Source organism: Malus domestica, chromosome 04 (genome assembly GCF_042453785.1).
Source record: "Malus domestica chromosome 04, GDT2T_hap1".
Taxonomy (NCBI): domain Eukaryota; kingdom Viridiplantae; phylum Streptophyta; class Magnoliopsida; order Rosales; family Rosaceae; genus Malus; species Malus domestica.
Window position 1 is genome coordinate 5,306,491 of NC_091664.1, and position 21,975 is coordinate 5,328,465.

The following is a 21,975-nucleotide window of genomic DNA, read 5'->3' on the forward strand; positions in this document are numbered from 1 at the left end:
ATCGGAAATATTCAAGACATCTAATTGAGTTCAAAGAAATTAACGAATACTTTGTTATATAAGAAACAATAAAATTTTATCTTGATAATTAAATAGGCAAATGGTTTCAGAGTGAATTGAATTTTTGCAGGAATGATCTATGAATTGAGACTTACAAAATAGACGATTCAGATCGTTGAAGTTCGATGTAGAGTGAGCTCCACACCTAATCTCCATTTTTTGAAAAAAATAAGAATCGATTTGCATAAAGGGCCTGATTATATATTATATAGAATAATGTTAGAGAGAGTATACGTTTATATATTCGTCTCGTTCTATGAAAGCATCTTTAAGTAATTTTAGTTGAGAGACATCTTGTGATGCTCATTCTTTAACTTTTTTTAATAATTCAAATCATTTATATTTTAGTGTGTCAATCAAAGATCATCCTTGCAAAAAATTACCCGCATCCAAAATCACCAAGACCTATCATTGTAGTGAAGAAAACGAACTAGTATTGTCTTTCAAATAAACACTAATATGACTACCATTTAATTCAACGTTCAAATGATATTGGATTTGTGTGATTGTTGGTAGAAGTAATTTTTAAATAAAGATCTAAAAGATAGACGCTTAGGTCATTGGAATACGATGTAGATCGAGGGATCGCTTAACGAAAGGAGAGTGTTATATATCATGATGCTTGAATATATAGTCTTAGCAAAGCTTTTTCAAGTCTTAGGAAAATGTCTTCAAAAACCTTCAATATGCTTCAAATAAGCATGATTTAAAAATAAATAAATATTAAAAAAATAATGGGCAATGAGCTAACGAGTTGCCATACCTTCAGCCATATCCAGCATGTCGAATAACTAAGCCTATATAGCACTTATGAACTTTATTTTCTTTACATAAATCATAAAACTCCTTAAGTACCTATAATTCTCATAAGTGTTTCTGTTAAATGTGCTTTTATTGTAAGTGTACACGTTAAGATTTTAATTGAAAATTCACATGCTTCATGAAAATTGACTTGTAAATGTTTTTTTTGAAGAAGCATCTAGCAAGACATTCTCTTAAAAACACCTTTATGGGCCATTATAAGACCTTTTAAATATTTTCTACTAAATACAGTCAAAAGTGCATTCGTTAAACAGAAATGGCTAAAAGCATTTTCCAATAATCAAATTCATTTTTTTACAGTGCTTGGCAAAAGTAGCACGAAACATTTTTCTGTTTACAAAGTTATTAACCTAATCTGAAGGTATTAAACTAATCTGTCACAAGCTAGTGATCGACTCAAAATTCAATCAGTCAATTACTACTAACTTGGTAACTTCATCAACCAATACTTGCACATATCAAATGTTAACAGCTGGTATATGCATCGAGTACCAGGGACATCGATCTAATCGTATAATTTATGAACCTGGGATTCTAGAAATTTATGGGATCACAGAATTTGTCTTGGTAATAAGATTAGATTTCAAGCCCTAAAACCTAGGCTGAGCTCGCATGCATTGCTAAATTGGAGGAATTTTTCAGCGTGTTGGGAAAACGACTTAGTACACCTAATGTTATAAAAAAAAAAAAAAAAAAACTTACAACTACTTGTATTATAACATTTATATTGTACAGGTCCGTTTTTCCGACACTGAAAAATTTCTCGCTAAATTGGTCCATGTTCCTTTGTAACTACGATATTATTTAGCTCGGTTATCACGTACAAGATAGCGTGTAAGAAGGTTATTGAAGCCAGCCCTTGCCCTTGGTGCATGTGAACAGCCTATTTTCCCCCGCACTTCCGTCACACGGTGCCGTAACAGTGGGATCTAAGTCACCAGCATTTTATAGCTATACCACCCCCAAGGCCCTTAAATAATAAATAATTATAATAATATACAGAAAATTACATATCCAACTTGGCATTGTCGGTCACTCCATGTGTACAAACCACAGAACCCTGAAAAGTTCATGTATATAAACCCCCTTAGGGTTTCTGAAACAGTACAAATCTCAGTGCATGCAGAAGAGCTAGTACTCGATCGGAACTATTTTTTGAAACGAGGGTTTTTTGGTGGGAGAGAAACAGCAGATTAAAGACGATGAGAAGCCAGATGAGATTTGTGCTTCTCGTGCTCCCATTTTTGGGTGTGGTTGCAGTGAGCTTCTGTCTAGGGTTTGTGAGTGCAGATGGTTCGACAGTGCCAAGGCCGAAGTTGACTTGGCATTACTACAAAATTCACAATACTTGTGATGATGCAGAGGTTTATATCCGGCACCAAGTGGAGTTGTTTTGGAAAAAGGATAAAAGCATCACTCCCAAGCTCCTCCGGTTGGTCTACTCAGATTGCTTTGTAACGGTACGTATTTCGTTTCTACTGTCTACCACCTCCTATTCGTTCTATCACAGATTGGATCAATTTAGTTTGACGTAATCTAGAGATACCATCTACAAAATATTATTTAAGTAGATGATCTTCCTAGCATTTTCGTTGAAGTAGAGCAAAGAAAATAATACAATATTAATATATCATTCCCTAGTCAGCAATCACTCACCTTTCCCACGAACTACTTATATAAAATATTCTAGGTCCTCCTGACTCGAAGGCAAGGTAATTACTAAAAAATAACACGATAAATTTCTAACATTGTTTAAGGGTATTGTTATTAGCACTCTAAAAATCTCATTTTACACTCCAAACTTTCTATAATTAGAAAAAAAAATACACTTATGAGGAATGTAGAATGAGATTTTTGAAGTGCTAATAATAGTTCCCTTGTTTAACTCCCTTAGTAAATTGTGATTTGTACATTCCTCACAAGTGTATTTTTTTTCTAATTATAGAAAGTTTGGAGTGTGAAATGAGATTTTTGAAGTGCTAATAACAGTTCCCTTGTTTAACTCGTAAATTGTGATTTGAGTGTGTGTTGGTCTTTTTTATTATGTGTTTTTTTTCTAGTAAATATCTTACTTTTATTTTTATGATGTAAGTTAATGAGGAGAAATAAAGAGAGTTTAAACTTGAAATGCACTAAGAGAGAATTTGTTACTGAGTATCTGATTGACTTTTTTTTTGTTAGAATATCCACCTCATTGTGGTAGCAAATAAAACATAGGATAATGCTATCGAAACCAAATTTTTAAATCATATTTTGTAAATTTAATGACGTAGATGTTTAAGTGTTGATTAACTTATTTATTTTCTATTGGTTACACACAATTTAGTTTGTCAGTTTAAAATTTTGATCTCTCTAGCATATCCTAAAATATATCACACAAGCAAGGATAAATTCTCCATTTCCTTTTTTTTTATTAAACATTAAATTTACCCTCCTTTTTTTGTGAATATAACCATGAATATTTCTTTCGAAAATTTCAATTGAGGTAAAAAAACATAAATTTTGGACATTAAATTAAGCGAACCTACATTTTATGACCCAAAGAGAGCTCGGTAAAAAGAAATTTTAGCACGTGGTGTAGAACTTTTTTTTTCAGTCAAAAGTATTTCTATTTCAGCTATATGATGAAATAACAAATCATTTAAATTTCTCTGTTTATTTTTTTTTTATAATATTTTTATACATATGGAAATGCAGGGTTGTGATGCATCAATCCTCCTTGATGGTGAAGACTCAGAAAAAACTGCACCACAAAATTACGGGCTTGGAGCTTTTGTTGTCATTGACAAGATCAAAACCGTCCTCGAGCAGCGGTGCCCCGGTGTCGTCTCTTGCGCCGACATTCTCAACCTCGCCACTAGGGATGCCGTTCATTTGGTACCATATTCTCAAACTATAAATGAAACCATATTCTCAAACTATATGAATCGAGATCCTCTTAGAATATCAGGTCCGGAGCTGATAGATTCCAAAATTCGAGTCACTTATTTTAATCTTATGGCTCCAATTAACCTATTCAACTTGTTAACATCACACAAGATAAGGGTCCATATCTCTCTTTCCCTCTCATGAACAATTCGGATTTCTCGATATGTCAGTTCCATACTACTAAGATTCGAAGAGGATCTGAATTCCACTATATATAATCTTTGGGTCCGCCTTCAATATATGTAGTACTCAATGTTACGAGTATTTTAGCCGTTAGATTTGATTTTTAACTGTTAATCGTTTTTCGTACCCCTTAATGCTACGTACCATTAAAAAAAAATTGATGATTCTCATGAAAAACTACTATTTGCACCCAAAATTTATATTGTTATTATTTAAAAATAGTACTAATTATCCATGTATTTATTTAAATATATCAACAGGATGGCGCACCATCTTATCCTGTTCTGACAGGAAGAAGAGACGGTCTGACATCAACCAGGTCATCAGTGGATCTTCCCTCACCCTCCATCACATGGGAGGATGCCCTTAAATACTTCGACTCTAGAGGCTTGAATGTACTGGATATGGCAACCCTCCTAGGTAACACCACCATCCAAAATCGAAATTAAACCGCCGTTTCATCGAAAACCATTTCGTTTTCAGTTTTCAATTTCACTAATAACAAAAAACGAACGGCCCCTAAAACGGAAAATTAGATCATCGCAAGTGTAACTTTGATGTGGGATCATTGGTTTCTCAAACTAAAATGCATTTCGATTGGTTTCAGGTGCACATTCAATGGGGAGAACACACTGTCGCTACATTCTTGATCGGCTGTACAATTTCAATGGCACAAAAAGGCCAGACCCAAGCATGGACCCTTCACTCTTAAACGATCTGAGAAGGAGCTGCCCGCCGAGAACGAAAAAGGGACAGACCGACCCTCTGGTGTACCTAAACCCGCAATTCGGTGCCGACTACAGATTCACACAAACCTACTACTCCAGAGTTCTATCGCACAAAGCCGTGCTTGGAATCGATCAACAGTTACTGTACAGCAATGACACTAAGGAAATCACTCAAGAGTTTGCTGCCGGTTTTGAAGACTTTCGAAAGGCGTTCGCTATGTCTATGTACCGGATGGGAGAGTACCAGGTTTTGACAGGAAACCAGGGCGAGATACGCAAAAATTGCCGAGTTCCGAACAAGAAGTAGATGGCGAGTAGCTGTGTGAACCGTTGAGGGATTCAGGAAGGGAAATACGGTCATCTCGGTGGTGGTGTTTTGTGTTGGTTAAGGAGGAATAATTTGAGTAATGACCTAAAGAAAAAGTACATTTCCAATTCATAAATAAAATTAGGGAGTTTTAATAAAACACTCCCGATACTGTTTACTTTTAACGAAAAACCACATTTTTACTTTTAATTGACACTATTCACTATACCTTTAAAAAGAGCTTTTCGTTAAAAGAGAAGTTTTTTTGGACTTTTTGTTAGTTTTCCTATAAAATTATCCAACAAAGTTTCTTAGATTGTGAGACTCAAGTAAACTCTCAGCATACAATATTTTGTATAACCGTCAAATAAAACTCTCCTTCCAAGTTTTCACATCCTCTACTCCACAACATATAACGAAAACTAAACAGACTCTTGGAAGTGCAAGCGTCATGAAGTAACGAAGATTACAAGATTAATAAATAATAAAAAAAAAATCATGTTTTCCAAACCTGTTACAGTTATCCATCTAAGCTTAAGCAATCAGAACTCCAAGCACGAAAACAGAGAAACTTCTACCGACTTTGCAATGTCGCTGCTGGCTTCAAGATAAGGAAGAGAACAATATAAGCTCTGGCAAATACTAACTGGAAGCATAGAGAGGAAATTAAGGAATATGCTCCTGAAAATCATTTCAGGAGTAACACCATAAATTTGTTAATATCGACCCACTCGAAAGTTTAAAAGAAAAAAATAGACAATTAAGGAGAAAGGGAAACAGTTATGGAGTCCAGAGCCGACAGATTTTAGGAACAAGTTTGTTACTAGAAATCTAGCAAATATTTTGAATACAATATCTGCTGGGGAACCAAATATCTCCCTTTTCTCATTGCCTTTCCATAGAGATATCAAAATATATGCTCAGACACGAAACTGGCGTAATTAAGGGTGACAATTCGTGTCAACAGATTGTTTTCGTGGTGTGCAATTTACAGTTCAATTCGAAAAATAGTCAACCTTAACCAGACCCATATGATCAACCCGTTTATAATAGCATGGTGTCATGTTCAGGTTCTCCAACGTATGTTGTGAAACTAAAAACTTCAAACTAAGTTTCCTTTATTTCTAAACTAAACCTGTCCTTTATTGCACCAAACCTGTCCTATATTTCTAAACTAAAACTTCAACCCATTTATAAAAATTCACAACTGGTATGATTGTGCCGTTCACTGTCCCTTATGGTTTATCCTAATTATATCTTCACCTAATTAAATTTTTTCCTCATGTGGCCAGAAAAATGACCACAATGCAAAAGCAAAGCATCAAACATACAAGAAGATCCCATCTGATCGGAAAGAAAGATCAAAAGATAAGATACTTATATCTGAATGTGACCAACCAGTTCAAGAATAAGAAGAGTGGTAGAATTGGCAGGAGAGAAGGGACGTAGACCAAACTACGTAAGCTCAAACAAGATGCCCAACAAAAATCCAATTACAACAGGTCCTTTCAATAGGCAGTCCAATATTACCTTCCTATGGTATATAAGCAAATAATTACTATTAAATTGAAAGGTCCTAAAAATAAATCTAGATTCCACTCTGCTAAAACATAAATACGGATTCACTTTGTCATTAACCCCATCGACAAATAATATAAAATAACACATCATGATTTTCAGACAAAACAAAAAATAATTATCATTTGATTGAATGTTATGTAATGTACCAAAACTAGGAACGGGAAAAGAGAAAGCACTCATCTAGGAACATTTCCAAATCAGATCAAACTGAAACGATTGCGGGGTTTCCATACAAATGAAAGCAAAGAGAAGTACATGATATTTACCTTGCAAAAAAATGTGATGGAGACAACATAAGTGCAAATAACTGGACCGATATGCAAACCGCAATGGCACGTCAGCTTGAACTTATGACTATAATTAGATCAGAGTGCCAACGCTGTGCTTCAAGCATGATACTATCTGGGAATGAAGAAAGCCTAGTCACCATTCCGAGCTGCAGGGCTGTTTCTCCTGATAAGCTGGTTCAAACAGAAGTTTCAGGAAAAGCATCCACAAAGCAATATCCACAGTTTCAGGCAACAAAATGGTAGTTCCATATGCAGAAATGGAAAGTCTCTGTACATTTTTATTATCGGCCACCTGTGTTTTTGTCTCATTCTTTGTTTATTACTTATTTTCTTTACTTTTTAATCCACAATCAGTCCAGTGCATTAAAAATGATGCCTTCTGTTATATTATATTAATTTTCTAACTTTTCCAAATTATACGAGCAGACTTGCAGTGCATCATAATTATGCACATACAATCATGACCTAATCACAACACCTTGTTGGATGCTTGAAAGTTGCACCTGTGGACATTATCTAAAGCGGACGTCCACAAAAGAGACTACCTCTATATGCACATATGTAAAATGTATATATATGGTCCCCTCGAAAAAATCCCTTTTTCCTAAAAAGCAAAAGGGATCCGATTGTTGGGGTCACCCCACAATGTTGTCCAAGGATCCTAACTGCCTATGTTTTATGTCCACAATTTAAGAAAACTCTCTGCAAAAAATTAGGTAAACCGAAAATCGCTTAACAATTTAAATAACTAAATGGTTTTCCATTTGGATATTATTTCATAATGATTTGTGAATAGAGAAATAGCACAATGAGGGTTGGCCGCCTCATGCAAGCCCTTTTGCTTCTAATCGAAAGAGATCCCTGTTTATGAGTTCCCCCCACATATCTAGACACACACGTTGGATTTGAGATTGCAAATAGAGAAACTTCACGAATAACAGAAGGGGGACATGCTAGCAATGTGTAGTGCTATCCCATGATTTATTTCTTAATTTAGAGAATGGTGAGAAAATTCCCTTCAAAATTTACAGAGAACTACCAGTCCTCTAACTCACTCAAATTGTTAGAGAGAAATAGTAAATCAAAAGATCTAACCTTGTAGAAATATTTCTTCCGAAGCTTGACCGCTGAGCGGATGCATCTTTTCACATTGATTTTCAGCAACTTATCATTGAAAGTCTGCGGAGCAATGAATAGTGTCAAATAATGATTGTAATACTATTAGCTGGGTCCAACCACCCCCCCCCCCAACCCCCAAAATATACACATATACAGTAATTGTCCCTTGATGCTACATACATATATATATACACACACATAATTAATTTAAATCCAAAATTTTGTGAAGAGTTTCTTGTAAAAAATAAAAAAAAAACTGTTAACAGGTACAAATCCAACCAAAATAAATCGGACATAATAAAATCTCTTAGCAACACTTGCGCAGCTTTGACTTTAGGACACCCCATATCATTATAGGCCTCTATGAAAACACACATACTCCCAAAAAATTAATACATATACTCCCCGGGTGCTAACATTTTCAATCCATATCATTTGACGCTTATACAACTTTGACTTTTTAAATCTGTATCATTCTGCACTCGTGTTCACAATGCAAACTTGGTCGCGGCTGTTGGATGTGTTTGGAGTGGTGAGGGGTGTCCTTTACATTTCTATTTCCTGTTGGTGGAGAGGTATTCCTTTTGGGAATGACAAGAAGGCAGTCACTTTCTTTTCTTCTTTTTTTTTTTTGAGAAGAATGATAACACTTTATTAAAAAATAACATGAATCACAAAATAGTGGATAAGAAATCCACCATCTAGCAAAACTAGCTACGACCTCTCAAGTAGATCTATTTACAAGTAACATAACCTCAACCAAAATCATTTAACGGCTGCTAACAAGGCAGTCACTTTTGTGCAATATTAGCTCTTATGTGGATAGCTCGGTTGAAATGAGCAATTGGTTTCAGTGATGACAAGTGGGAATGAATTTTCTTTAGACATTCATTCCAAGGAAGTAAAAAGATATGCCTTTAATATTATTTATCTTGAATTAGGGTAATTTAAACTTAAATTTGATTTGAGTCCTTAGTTTGAAGGTGCATCTTAGACTTTACGAGCTTCTCATCCATTCTACTTAATACTTTTTTTCCAGTCTTAAACAAAGGTTGGGTTGCCACTAGCACTTTGGTATAGTGGTATTCCTCTAAGTGGGAGGTCTATGGTTCAACTCCCATGAAAGGCGACTTCCTTACCAAATTATGGCAGCCCATTGATTGGCTTAGGCCAATTCCCCACCGCCCAATATTGTTGTATAAAAAATATTAAAAAATAAAAAAAGGTAGTGTTTTATCCGAAAAACAAAAGTGCAGAAAATCTGACCCAAAATGTTATATACCAGGTCACCAGAAAAGTAACCATTGACAGGCTGAAAACAAACAGAGAAATTGAATAATTAAGGGATAGCAGCACCTACCTTTATCATATCATCAATTGAACGCGTCTCACGAATAATTTTCTGACGGTTCATGATGAGGATTGCTGCAACACAGAAGACCGGTAATTCATCATCTCCATTCCTCGTTGATGAGACCACAGAGCAGATGTGCATCCGGTCATTCCTTGACCAAAAATTCCTTGTCAACCCGCAAAAATTATAGGCTGATCCAGACTTCATTCCAGTGTCAGACACGGAGCATTCTAGATTGCCACTATTTGAATGTGATCCGCTCTTTGTATGACCACCACTCTCAGCAGTTTCATCCCTCAACTCTGCTTCAGAATCCCTCGGAAGTTGTACTACCAAGGCTTCCAGACAGTTGTCCTCTAAATTGTAAGCCAAGGATTCTTGAAAATCAGCGGCCCACATCATCTGCATTTAACATACTGACAAGTTAAATATACAAATACACACTGCAGTTTATGAAGTAAATATGTAGTAGAAAATATCTCATTCTAACTTATCATATACATTCCAGCCAAAAGAAACAAAGGATAATAAAAAATAAAAACAATATTATAGACATGCTTAGAGCTTACTCTCCAAACTCCTAACTCCATAGGCTAAGTTTCTTTCCCATTTGTAATTTTTATAACGCCAAGCTCATCATACGTACTACAATACAAGGAAATGCGCTTATAACCCTAAAACCAATATTATGAAATATGCCCCTTTGACGTCAAATAATTCAGGAAAAGTCACACAGCAAAAAGAAGCAGCAAGCCATCATTTACTCTATGAAGTATGGCAAGGTCACACAAATTAATATTTGCATCTAATCAATATCATAGCTCATCCATTTTGTAACTGTCAATGCAGGCTATGCGGTCCAAATTTTCATAAATTCTTTGGGTAGTCTACCATATCAAGCATGAGAGAGCAACTGAAGAGCACAAACCTCCCACATACAAAGAGCATCATTAAAAGACAACTCCCGACGAAAGAGAACGAGCAGCATCCGGAATGCAAAATGCAGGCTTTCAGCACCTATGTGTGACAGGTGTGAAAACATTTCCCTGTCTGTGAGTTCCAAGATATTCCACAATCCTTGCAACTGCTTCATTACCCCAGTCGGTCCTTCCATTTGGAAATTTTCACGCTGAAAGAAGGGTTTGAAAAGAAAATGTAAGTGATGGAGTATAGAACTATCAAGCTCAATTTATATGTAAGGTTTGGAATACCATTCTTCTTAGAAGCATCTCAAAGCACCAAAATGCATCAGCATCATCCTCAAAGAGAACCACAAATGGAGACAGCAAGTCACTCATACCTAAAATAACAAATTTCCTTTCAAGTCAAACTTACGTCTGCAGCTTTTGAGATAAGTTGGTAGCTTAAGATTTTACTGTTAGAGAGAAATTATGTGGTGACAGAAAAGAGCCTTAAGAAAACAAAACTAATAACAAAAACAACCTTGACAATATCCCGTAGCTGGATCCACCCATGCATAAACAGCAAGAATATCTGACATCCTAGCTAAATTTTTAGCATCCTCGTAGAATTCAAGATGACTATCTGTTCTTACCACATCAACAACTGAAAAAAGGCAGATTTTGTCAATTTAAAATAATTCTTTAAAAATATCCATGGATGAGAACGAGCAAATTTCCCACCTCCATATAAAAGTACGTAAATACAAGTAAGAATAAGAAAGAAAGGAAAACTTACCTATTCGGTGGAGAGTCCAAAGCCATTCAGATACCCTGTCTTCATTCACAGCCCCTCCTTGAGACATGATTGTATTTCTAAATTCTGTTTCTGGTACATCTGATATTTTCAACCCGTTTACCATTTCTGTCTTGTTACCCATATTATTCGGCTGCATCACCGATTGATGGGCATCAGTAGAAACCAATTCAATTTCAGAGTTAATGGCACATGAAACTTTTTTGGATGGTGAGCAGTTTGATTCAATAACTAAGTCTACATTGTTATTGACTTGAAAACTGTGCATGCTGTCCTTTTTCGACCTGGACTTATGTTGCAGAGAAACATTATCATCGTGCACTCCACCTTCTTTTTTATCTTCTTCACACTTTCCAAACAAATCAGCAACAGGTAAAGGAGGAAAGTCAAAAAAACTTTGTGGTACATGTTTTGTTTCATCTGCTTCGCTGCCTAGCTTTGGGGAGCAGCAGTCATGTGGCCCTGAAGTACGTATGAAAGATGAAGAATCATATGCTACACTATCTGTGCTCTCCCTCAGACTGACAAGGTCAACCGAATCGCTAGAACTCTCTTGTTGGCATGCATATGATGTATCTGTACAATTATTATTCCTATCACAATAATTCTCTACTTTGTTAGTATTATCAAAAGAAGTTTGTCTATGTTCAACTTTAACTTCCCTCCCATCCTCCTCTTTAGACGGTGCCCTCACATCCATAACCTTGGACCCAACAACATAAGCAAGTGAACCAGTTCCAATGCTTGAATGGATCATTTGGCACTGCTTAATCAGGTCACTGTAACGTTCCCTGCATGCATAATGAAGATGTTGAGTACAAACAAATCCAACAGATTGTACTTCAATTGCACTTACTAATTCAAAAAATAAATAAATAAAATAAAATTCTTAACTGAAAAGAAAAGTCCATGGTGCATTTTAATGTGTAAAAGGGGAATAAAAGCTGAATTACAGCTTTTGATTTATTTTCATTCTTAATCCCTGTCTACACTAAGGATAAATCTACTCCAGAATTTATTTTACAGACTAACTTACACCATGGCTAGATGAGATGAGACCTGGTTTGCCATCTAGTTTAATAGCACAAGCAACATATCAAAGGTCGAGCTCGGGTGATATGCATGACAAGCCATATAACCAGTCACGTTATGGAGTAAAATGAGTCTAGAAAGGTTGGGGCATTTCCCTTCAGACCAAAGAAAAAACGATTTTGCATTGGCCTTATCTTTTGACTAAAGTGAATGGAAAGGTACTACATGCCCTGCATACGTGACGTCAAATTGACCCATCGTTGACCACATGAAGGCCAGTGAATGAAGATGAGGACTTGAATAAGTGATCACTTTCCCAGTGGTACAAGAGATTTTAAAAAGTATAAAATTAAACAAAACAAGAACACTAAGAACTGAGAAGAAAGAACTAGACCTCCGGGCTGTCCGCAACTGCCGCCGAGACTCTTCAGTGCTACCCAGAGCATAACAACCAAGTAAAAATTCCCAGACTTCTGGTCTTATAGATGGATCGACACCCTATAATGCAGCACAAAATTGTAATCATAAGTTAAAAAGTTACATTAGCCATCTTTAACACAGGAATTTCAATACTTCAAAATCACAAAATGACTCAGCATTCTTGAAACAACACGTATAAAACAAAGTTCACTTTCACAAACAAATCAACACAGTAAACCAGACAATGATTACTGAAAATGCCAACCGAATACCACCTGAATAGTTAACGCTTATGCCATAGTGAAATGTGAGTTTTTTTTTTCGGTTTTAAATGAGAGAATATACACCAGAAATTCCATGCCTATTCACAGTTGATAGTACAAGTTGTACCAAATAAACAAATATGTCCAACTTCTCTTCAAACACGTTTACCACATTTCTAAAGGCGATGAAATCAAGTGAAAGGATTAGGGATGTTGCAAATAGAGGTCATCTGCAACCCTAATAATGATGTATTTATAACCCCAATCATGATCCTACTATTTGTAAAACAAATTAGTCATAAAATATAACATAAACAGACCTTTAATTTATAGAAAATTCAATTGAAATGTTAGAAGAAACTCGCTACCTATGAGACACATATTATATTCCATGGTAAAACAACATACCCCCAATGCTATTAATTTGAGTGCCTTCTGAAAACCAAAATTCTTCCCATCACTATCAAATGTTGCCTGCCACTTCTCCGGCTTAAGCATTTTGTTCACCTGAATCATTGGGACATAAAACATCAATGCTCCATAACAATTACAACAATGAACAAAAGAAAACTCATTATGGTAATTTAACTACATGGAGGTCGATTAATGGTCCAATCTTCACAAATTGTTCCACCCTACGTTATGGTGGTCAACTAATGGTCAGTCACAAAATGTTCCAGCCTAGCCATGACTCTACTATATCATACGTAACTCCCTCACCCTTGTTCCAAAGGCCCAAACTAATAGAAAGATCTGAAGTAATTTATTTGTGACTCTAATATCACTTCTAAGGCCCTCATCCTTGTCCAACAAAACCCAAACTACCAGAAGATTAAGACGTAGTCTGTGACTACTGGAGGATTAACCTACCAACAAGGCACAAGTAGAGTTCCCTTGATTTAATAATGACATTGGTGCATGCAGCGTTGGAAATTTCTTCGATATGGTTGATACTTTTGTGGAAATATCGAAAAATCAGGGAAAGATATGGAAACTGGGAATGAAATCTACACTTCACCCCATATCGGCAGAGATTTCGGGAAATCAATAAATTTCTTTGAAATTGTTTGTATCAGTGCAGAAATTTCAGCAGAGAATATGCAGATTGGTGGTCGATTCATTTTCTTTTTTGTTTCTTTTTCACGTTTTCTTTCAGTATCATTTGCTTACGTGAAGATTGAGTTTTCAATCTGTTCCGTGAATTCAACTTGCTGATTTCTAGTGTAGCAGAGGTTTGGGAAAGTTTGGCAGATCAACTATTTGATGGGTTTCAGGCTTTCAGCAAGGTTATGGTTTCAGCCCTTCTCGGTGATATATTTGGAGATTCGTTTGCAGTTGTAGGCACGATGTCATTCACTAGGCGCACGTAATCTGTGATTATAGAGTTGAATTATTTTTGGGTTTTCATCTATACCATCTGGGGTTTCAAGATCAAGCTCCGAATTGGACACAGTTGTCTAGTGCACTTTTGCACGTAATCTGTTCGATGAAATGTCTTAGTGAATTGAGGTTCTGCTTTCTTCAATTTTACATTTGGTATTATTTCAAGATTCTATCTTTGTGACTCTAGTATGTTGCAACTGGTAATTTTGATATCAAGGCACGAAGCCAATTGTTAAAACTTAAAACTGAGGTTTTGGGTACAAAGCATGTTATTGAATGTTCTCAAATGTTGAGCTTTTAAACATGATGCTTGCTCTCTTGTTTTGGGTTTGTTCATGTCTCGATTCATTGTTTGGTTTGCTGAGAGCCTCATTGGAGGAGAATGATCTGTTAAGGCTTAAAGCTATTAAGGATTTAGAATTGGGTGTTGAAAAGTTTGTGTAGGCATTGGTGCAATGGGAAAGTACTACGCTGGAAGGCCTAGTCAAAATGAAAGATTAAGATATCAGTTTTAACTACATGAGCCTATGCATTCTTTATGGATTAATTTTTTTCTTTATGGTATTAGTTTAATTTAATAAGACTTGTGCTGCTTTCACGATGAAAGTTTCAATTAAGTTATGTATAATTTTATCCATTATGGTGAGATGCTTTACTTTATTACTTGTCATTAGAAGGAAGTTTTCATTCTCGCACATCACATACTTATTTTTTTACAAAGTATTTAATCATTAATTCTTGATTCATACATATTGTGGTTTCACATGACATTCTCTCAAGTTTCATTTTAAATTTTGGTATTTTTGAGCAAATTTCCATCATTTCCGTCAAAGGCAACCGATATCGATATTTGCACAAATTTGCATATCAATATTTCCACCGATGCCAATATTTTAGACACTGGGTGCATGATATGCTCCAAAAAAAATGTGGTGGAATGTACAATCTCACATCAGTCATAAACCAAATCCTAACATATGTTATATGAGCTTGATTTCACCAGAAAAAGGCATGGCAATATACAGTTGTATTTGACAACTTTTTTGGAAACTCCTTGACTCCTTACCTAATTAAATAATACCCCATCCACGCTCATTCGCGCACACACACACACGCAGACAATGTATATACAATTATACATACATCTAAAAATGTTCTCTAACGAGAATCTAAATTATAACAGATATGCTGGATAAAAAATCCACCTGATCAAGTTCAGACAGGTTGTCTAACAATATAACACGTCAAACTATCTGACAACGGAACATGTCTACATATATATGCGTGCAAAATTCAATATTCTCAAACTTAATCAAGCATTAAAATGAACCCAAATACGCACAAGAAAGGTAGTTGGATTGACAATTCACAGGCCATAGACGGAGGTAAGTAAAATGCACAAAGACAAATATTGGTAATGTGAGAATCTTACAGCTATAACCACCTTTATAGGTGACTGAGAGAGGCATGGGTCGCTAATCTCTCGCACAATCGAACCAACTCTTTGCAAATTAATGGCGGCACCTGATTTCCCACAACCACATTGCTTGTCCTCTTCACCTCCACAAGACATGCCAATACCAAAGTTAACAGGCACCGAAACCCGCCAATACAACCACTACCCGTCCTCTTCTTCTCCTTCTCCTTCCTTCTTCTCCTCAACCTCCACAACTACCATTACACAATGGGGGAAAATAAATAGGAAAAACCTCAAATACCCAATCCAGAAATCCAATCAACTGCCAAAGAACAATCCACAACCAAAAAGATTAAGAATTTACGGTGCAAATGGAGCAAGGAATGGAAATGAAAATTGAAATTTGGAACTGGATCCAGGAACTGATTGGTGATCAGACGGCGATCGGATCATTGATACAAATGTTTGTGTGTGAATTTGTGTCTGTAAATATCCAGAGAGAGAGAGAGAGAGAGGAGCTTACCTAAGGAAGAGAGGCTACGGAATAGCATGAGATCTTTGGAGGAGAGAGAGAGAGCGTTGAGGAGGAGCTCCTCCATCACCATTTAACTCACAAACCGTTTTTGTTGGATTTCCCCTGTGTTTTACTTTTCTTTTCTTTTTTTTTCTTTTTTTTATTCTACTAACTTTTTTTTTATTTGAACCGATCAATTTATAAGCCGTGAGACAAATATTATATCTAGATAAATGGACAAATGCAATGTAGTTATTCACATAATACGTGTTTGTAGGTTAGACTTCGTCAAATTGAAATTCCATCATTTATAAAAACAAAATAAAAACAGTTCACGACAATAATCAAATCGCTAAAACAATCTTCAATTTAGACGATCGACTCAGGTTCATAGTATTAATTAGAAAGTGGGGTCAAACAAGAAAATAAAGTCGCAATAACTTATTAGCTTGTTAGCAATTAAGCACTCTGATATGATATAGGTATACAATATTTTCAATAGTATTATTGGATCATTCTGTAGGTTGTCATTGGAATATCAATATTTTTTACGTTAAAAATAAGTAGGAATGTATTTCTTTGAAAGCGCAAGCTTTTTTAGTTAGCTAATTTCCTAGATTGTATTCAGTACGTGTCTGTAATCATTCATCTTAAATTTCTTTTAGTCTTTAGTTATAAGTCTAGTCTCTGATTACTTGGCTAACACAAAAACTTGATGAGAAGATCTTGTGGGCTTCATATGGTAATGTTCATGTGCGTTCACTTAGGAAATTACTCTTGAATGATTGAGTTATTTTAGGATTGTGAGATCAAATTGTTTAGTTCATACAAGAATATCAGGATTGATATTTGTTAAAGCAGAGCCATTTCAAACCTTAAAATAATATATAGTTGTAAGTTAGACTTAGGAACGTAGGCTTAGAAAGGGCCCAAGAGAGGAGAAGAATATCAAACCCTTTGGCTATGAGCCAACCAAATAGAACCATATGATATAGCACCATCACAATGATTACACAACGACTGCTACAGAGGATTGCTTACCGGTCTGGTTATTCGATCAACAAAGAAGATGAGCGCTTAATCAGAAAGTATTTTCTAACCACTCAAGCAAATTGCCAAAACTGGTAATTGTGACACAAATCATCAAAGATAGGCTTACCCAGACATCAAACTCCAAGCACGCATTGGCCATTAATAAAAGCAGACGTCTATGAAGGGGCATAAAGGTTGTCAGACTTATCCTTCTGGATAGTGCTTTCTCGGCCGCTCAAGGCCAAGCAAAGCGCTCGATACGTGTTGGCTAAAAAAACCTTGTAATTGACCATGAGCGAATATCACTTCATCTCCACGTTTGTTTGAATTTTGGAGAAGTAGCAAGCAGGTCATGTCTACGTATTATGTTTATTTAATTCCAAGGTGGTGGAGTACTTGAGTCCTAATACTTTTTGGGCTCACGAACCTATATAAGAGGGATGATTATCTTTTATCCCTCTTGTAAGGGGTCAGCCACACAATCAGGAAAAACATTAGTTTGTTGTATAACTCCTTTGTTACCCACATCAAATATAGGCAAATCATTATAGTGGACATATCCTATTTTTTAGGATTGGCCACTTAAACATTGTTGTTCATTACTTAACTATTTACCCCCAAACCCTATCCAGGGCTGACCATATTGGTCTTTGTTGACCTCCTTTCGAGCGTTAACATTATTGCCTAGTAATTAGGCGTATTCCCTACAAAAACCAAGGTCTTCGTCGTTCCTTCTTGACATTTTGCACAACCATAATACTTATTACTTTATCTAAGAGCATTTGCTAGGTTTTAAGCAACTTAGTGCAAGCTTTAGATACCCTGCATTCACATTCATACATTATCATTGTTCATGAACAAGTTGTGTTCATATCTTTGCTTATGAGGAAGATTTTATGTGTGTGACGTGATTATCCAAAAAAGAGCAAAGGAAAATGGAGTACTGCAAGACAAAATATTTAGTGAAGCTTCAAGTCTAATAAGTGTCTATCAAATTGAGTCTTGTAAAAGTCCTTTTACCTTATTGGATTAATTATTATGTGGCTGTGTGCCCAAGCATTTTTTGCTTTGTGTGTTAAAAGGTTTACCTTGTAAAATTATTGTGTGTGATTTGTTCTACTTATCTTGATATTTTACCATTCTTCACTATTGTTTGGTAAGATTGAAACACGTTTGAATTGCACAGTCTACACTCAGTCACGATCCACCTAAATAACATTTTCATTCTTAAATGGCATAATGGATCAAGATTGTGTCTTTTTCATAAAATTGTGTTTGTTTGAAACACCTCTGTAATCTAGAATAACATCATGAAGATGGATTCATTTGTGACACAATTCTCTTCTTTGAAGGTTGTGAATCCTTCGAATTGACCAGTCGGCCTTACTTCTGTGAGATAGATAATTGGCTAGTCACCATCGGATTATGTCGTTCATTAAGTACAACACGCCATCCTTCAAGGTAAGGATGCCCTTTGGAGATGGTTGTTCGACGTCTGTTAGGTAAATCATTTCATGCACATTTACAACTAGTATATGTGTCTTGTCATTTTGCCTAATTCAAAGAAGGGAAATTGACATAAATGGGCCATTTTCTTAATCTTGGGACCAAAATAGGACAAACTAGCCATGCACACCATGTACAAAAGCGAAATGACGAAAATACTCACATATAAATTGTAAGAACTTATAGCTCATTACATCATTTTTCTGGTTTCAAATAAAAAGCTTTGAGTTTTTGGGTTGAGCTCAAATTTGTGAGCATATCATGTGCATGTCGTGTATATATAGTGTACATCTAGTGTATGTAGTGTACATCCAACAAAGAAAATTACTTATTGCTTAATTAATCTACTTAAGTTGAAGAATAAACAAATTGAACAAAGACTTATCCACCAGTCATGACACTTTATCAACTTAATTTATTCCCAGCTGCTTTCAAATTTACCCATTACAATCAAGGGTTACTCAAAGAAAAAATAGTAGAAAAAGAAAGAAAGAAAACAAATGAAATAAGAGTGAATTCTTTTAGGGGATTCTTGGGCAAAGGCACAGAAGAGGAAGGGAAAACCGCTAGAGCTGAAGGGAGGAACGTCAGAGAAGGGGAAATAGAAGAAATGATTGGGGGAAAAAGGTTAGGGTTAGGGATTTCCATCTCTTCGAGGAAGTCGCCGCTGCAAAGAGGGAAAACTAGATCAGAGGTAGGTGAGGGGGTGAGGAAAACTATACGATCGCACTAGTGGCAAAAGTAAAGTTGCAGGGTGCCAATACTGCCAGAGTGGCCGCCAGATGATGACATGTCGCTAGGCTTAAGAAAAGAGAAATTTACCAAAGAGGGTAGACGAGGCGATTTATATAGAGGATGAAACGATAGACTTAAAACTCAAGGCTGAATGGGAAGGTTTGTTGCAAAGGCGATTATGGGTATGATTTCTTGAAGTTTGTTGCAGAATCGATGTATTTCTATGGAAGACAAAACGAGGGAGACCTAAAACTCAAGGATGAAAGGGGGGATATTTTTTACTTTTCAAAGAGAGAAACAAGAGAGAGATAGAGAAAAAAAAAGACATGTTGAACAAAAAAAAAACTCATTCATATGGGAGGGCAATTTGGTCATTTTAAGTTTTAAGAAAATGTTATTTCTGTCATATTGTTGTGCATGTTCTATGCATATCCTAAAATCCTATTTTGGTCCCAAGATTAAGAAATTTGCCCATTTATGTCAATTTCCATTCAAAAAAAAAAAAAACATCTCACATGCTTTGAGCAACACTCTAAGGTCTAAGGTATGTCACACTTCAGTTTCACAATGTATGATAAAGAAACAGGTAAATCGTGATAGTCCTTCCATTACTAATGTGTTTACTGACTGAATCTGTAAAGTCTAGCTTTAAGTGTCTGGCTTTCTTTGTCAGATATTGTAATTAAACCATCACACATGCTCAATCTAGCTTTAAAATATACTCAGATTATAGGATGTTACTACTAGAGTAAATGTTCAAGAAGTGGCGCATTTTAACTCAAAAGTTTGTTCATGCATGTGCATTTCATATCTTTATTTGTGTCATTGGGACAAGTTGGCTGATGGAAATTCTGATTTCTTAGGATATGTTTGTTCCCTAGGGTTTCAGATTTGTTCTTGGGGGTTTAGAACTTAGTTTTAGAGTGAGAGTTGCTTTAAAAGCTTGAAGCTTGCATCTTCTCCATATATGAACCTAACTGGCAAACCTTCATCATGCATTAAATACTCAATCATTGTCTATTAGGGTTGCATTGTTTTAAGGTTTCACATTTATGTCTTGGTCTAATTTTAAGCTTTAAATTCGTTTTTAGACCAAGCTTTTGGATTCAAGTTAGATTCTTCCTTCAACAATTTGACTGGAAAATCTAACTGGTCATTTGAATCTAGATTTCATATGCATATAATAAAATCATATCACATCATTAATCGTGTTGATCTCGGTGCCACAAGGTGATGAGTTCAGAAGGAGCTGCCACTTCATGAAGACCGAAGGAATCCATCTTGTGTAAGGCAAAGGTTATACAAAGGTAAAACCGCTCCATAGATAGAGATCTAGGAATTGAGCTTGTGTAATCTTTGTATGAACCTTTGTTTACACTAGTGGATTGGACTCAGTGGAGAGTTCCCAATTTTTTAATCTAAAGGTGGGTTTTTCCGACAAAAAATATCTTGTGTTCAAGTTACGTTTATTGAGTTCAAGTTATGCTTATTGTGTCACACATCTCACACACACATACATGGTACATATATCTGTTGAACATCTAAATGGCAGGCCCTGGCCATGCCTAGTGCCACCAGGGCGATTGTCCAGGGCCCAAAATTGAATAGGGCACCAAAAAAATAAGTCTAAATAATTAGGTATAAAAAAATTTAAAAAAAATTGTTCAGAGCCCAAAATAGGGACTGAAAGGCAAGAGGCCCAAGTTTGACAATGGAGGAACGGCCTAGGTTTTGGGCATTAAAAAAATAATAACAACAACATAAGGGGACCACTCGTCCCCCCCCCCCCCACAATTAACCCTAAGTTTCCTTTTTCCCGATTCCTCATCCTATTGTTTCCTCACTTCCTGTCGTCTGTTTTTTTCCCTACCCCATTGTTTCCCTACTGCCCTGGCCCTTGCCGTCTGATAATTTGTTGCGCTGTAGCTTCCAAACCTGACAGCCACAAGCCCACAAGTCCTTCTCATTATGTGCATTCACCAACCCTTTTGAGTTTTGAAGTAAATTAATTTTTAAAATTTGAATTATTAATTCATAATTTAATATAAATTTTGCAAGTGACATAGAATTATATGATAATTGATGTATAGAATTGTTGTTGTTGATGAATTGAATTATTTGATTTCATTGCAAACCCAATTTTTTGGTTCAATTTATCAATTTTTATAATATGTTAGACTATATGTGTTAGTGCTTTTATAATATATAATAAATGTTAGTGTTTTTATAATATATAATATGTGTTGGAATGATAATTTTAATAGGAAATTTTTGTTATATCATGTGTAGGTAATTTTTGCAAACAAATTATCAAAGCCATATCTTTTAGGAAACAATTATATGGTAATATGAAAATGAAGAAAAAAATGCAAAGGATAATGAAATTGCCGAAAATTTAAGAGGATCTCTTAATAAAAAAAAATTCTACAAAGAATAAGTCGGTTGAAAATTTGAGAGAAAATGATGTTGGTGAAGAGTCACAAAATGTTGTTGGGGAGTCTCGTGATCATGAAATTGGTGGTTATGTGGAGAAATATGTTAATAACGAGTCTCATGACCAAGAAAATGGTGGTGATTTAGAGGAA

The 21,975-nt window shown here is 35.6% G+C and overlaps 2 protein-coding genes across 7 annotated transcripts; one reads left to right on the plus strand and one right to left on the minus strand.

The window, feature by feature from the left end:
* Nucleotides 1–1,992: 1,992 nt before the first annotated feature.
* Nucleotides 1,993–5,206, plus strand: LOC103432159 (probable peroxidase 26). Its single transcript, XM_008370330.4, has 4 exons — nt 1,993–2,342; nt 3,580–3,759; nt 4,254–4,413; nt 4,601–5,206. The coding sequence occupies exons 1-4, from the start codon at nt 2,085–2,087 to the stop codon at nt 5,026–5,028; spliced, it is 1,026 nt and encodes a 341-aa protein (XP_008368552.3). The 5' UTR covers nt 1,993–2,084; the 3' UTR covers nt 5,029–5,206.
* Nucleotides 5,207–5,363: 157 nt separating this feature from the next.
* LOC103432158 (rab GTPase-activating protein 22) lies at nt 5,364–16,269 on the minus strand. 6 transcript variants are annotated; one of them, XM_070820443.1, is made up of 12 exons: nt 16,127–16,269; nt 15,631–15,925; nt 13,212–13,310; nt 12,515–12,618; nt 11,071–11,879; nt 10,816–10,938; nt 10,584–10,672; nt 10,301–10,501; nt 9,379–9,774; nt 7,995–8,078; nt 6,876–7,070; nt 5,364–5,622 (listed from the first exon to the last, which is right to left on the minus strand). In XM_070820443.1, exons 2-11 carry the CDS (start codon nt 15,757–15,759, stop codon nt 7,029–7,031), a joined length of 2,076 nt encoding a protein of 691 aa, XP_070676544.1. In that variant the 5' UTR covers nt 15,760–15,925; nt 16,127–16,269; the 3' UTR covers nt 5,364–5,622; nt 6,876–7,028. The 6 variants fall into 6 exon arrangements, with proteins under 6 accessions (XP_070676544.1, XP_008368551.1, XP_008368550.1 ...); XM_008370329.4 differs by having other exon boundaries at nt 5,364–5,629; XM_008370328.4 differs by having other exon boundaries at nt 15,619–15,925.
* Nucleotides 16,270–21,975: the final 5,706 nt, after the last annotated feature.

Excerpts from the sequence above, each read along its gene's own strand:
- LOC103432158 (XM_008370328.4), bottom strand. The coding sequence starts at position 15,759 with ATGTCTTGTGGAGGTGAAGAGGACAAGCAATGTGGTTGTGGGAAATCA. Across the intron at positions 8,079-9,378 it reads CAATTGATGATATGATAAAG|ACTTTCAATGATAAGTTGCT; the intron begins GTAGGTGCTGCT and ends ATTGCTCCGCAG. Across the intron at positions 7,071-7,994 it reads GGAAGAAATATTTCTACAAG|CTTATCAGGAGAAACAGCCC; the intron begins GTTAGATCTTTT and ends TGTTTGAACCAG.
- LOC103432159 (XM_008370330.4), top strand. The coding sequence starts at position 2,085 with ATGAGAAGCCAGATGAGATTTGTGCTTCTCGTGCTCCCATTTTTGGGT. Across the intron at positions 2,343-3,579 it reads ACTCAGATTGCTTTGTAACG|GGTTGTGATGCATCAATCCT; the intron begins GTACGTATTTCG and ends ATGGAAATGCAG. Across the intron at positions 4,414-4,600 it reads GGATATGGCAACCCTCCTAG|GTGCACATTCAATGGGGAGA; the intron begins GTAACACCACCA and ends GATTGGTTTCAG.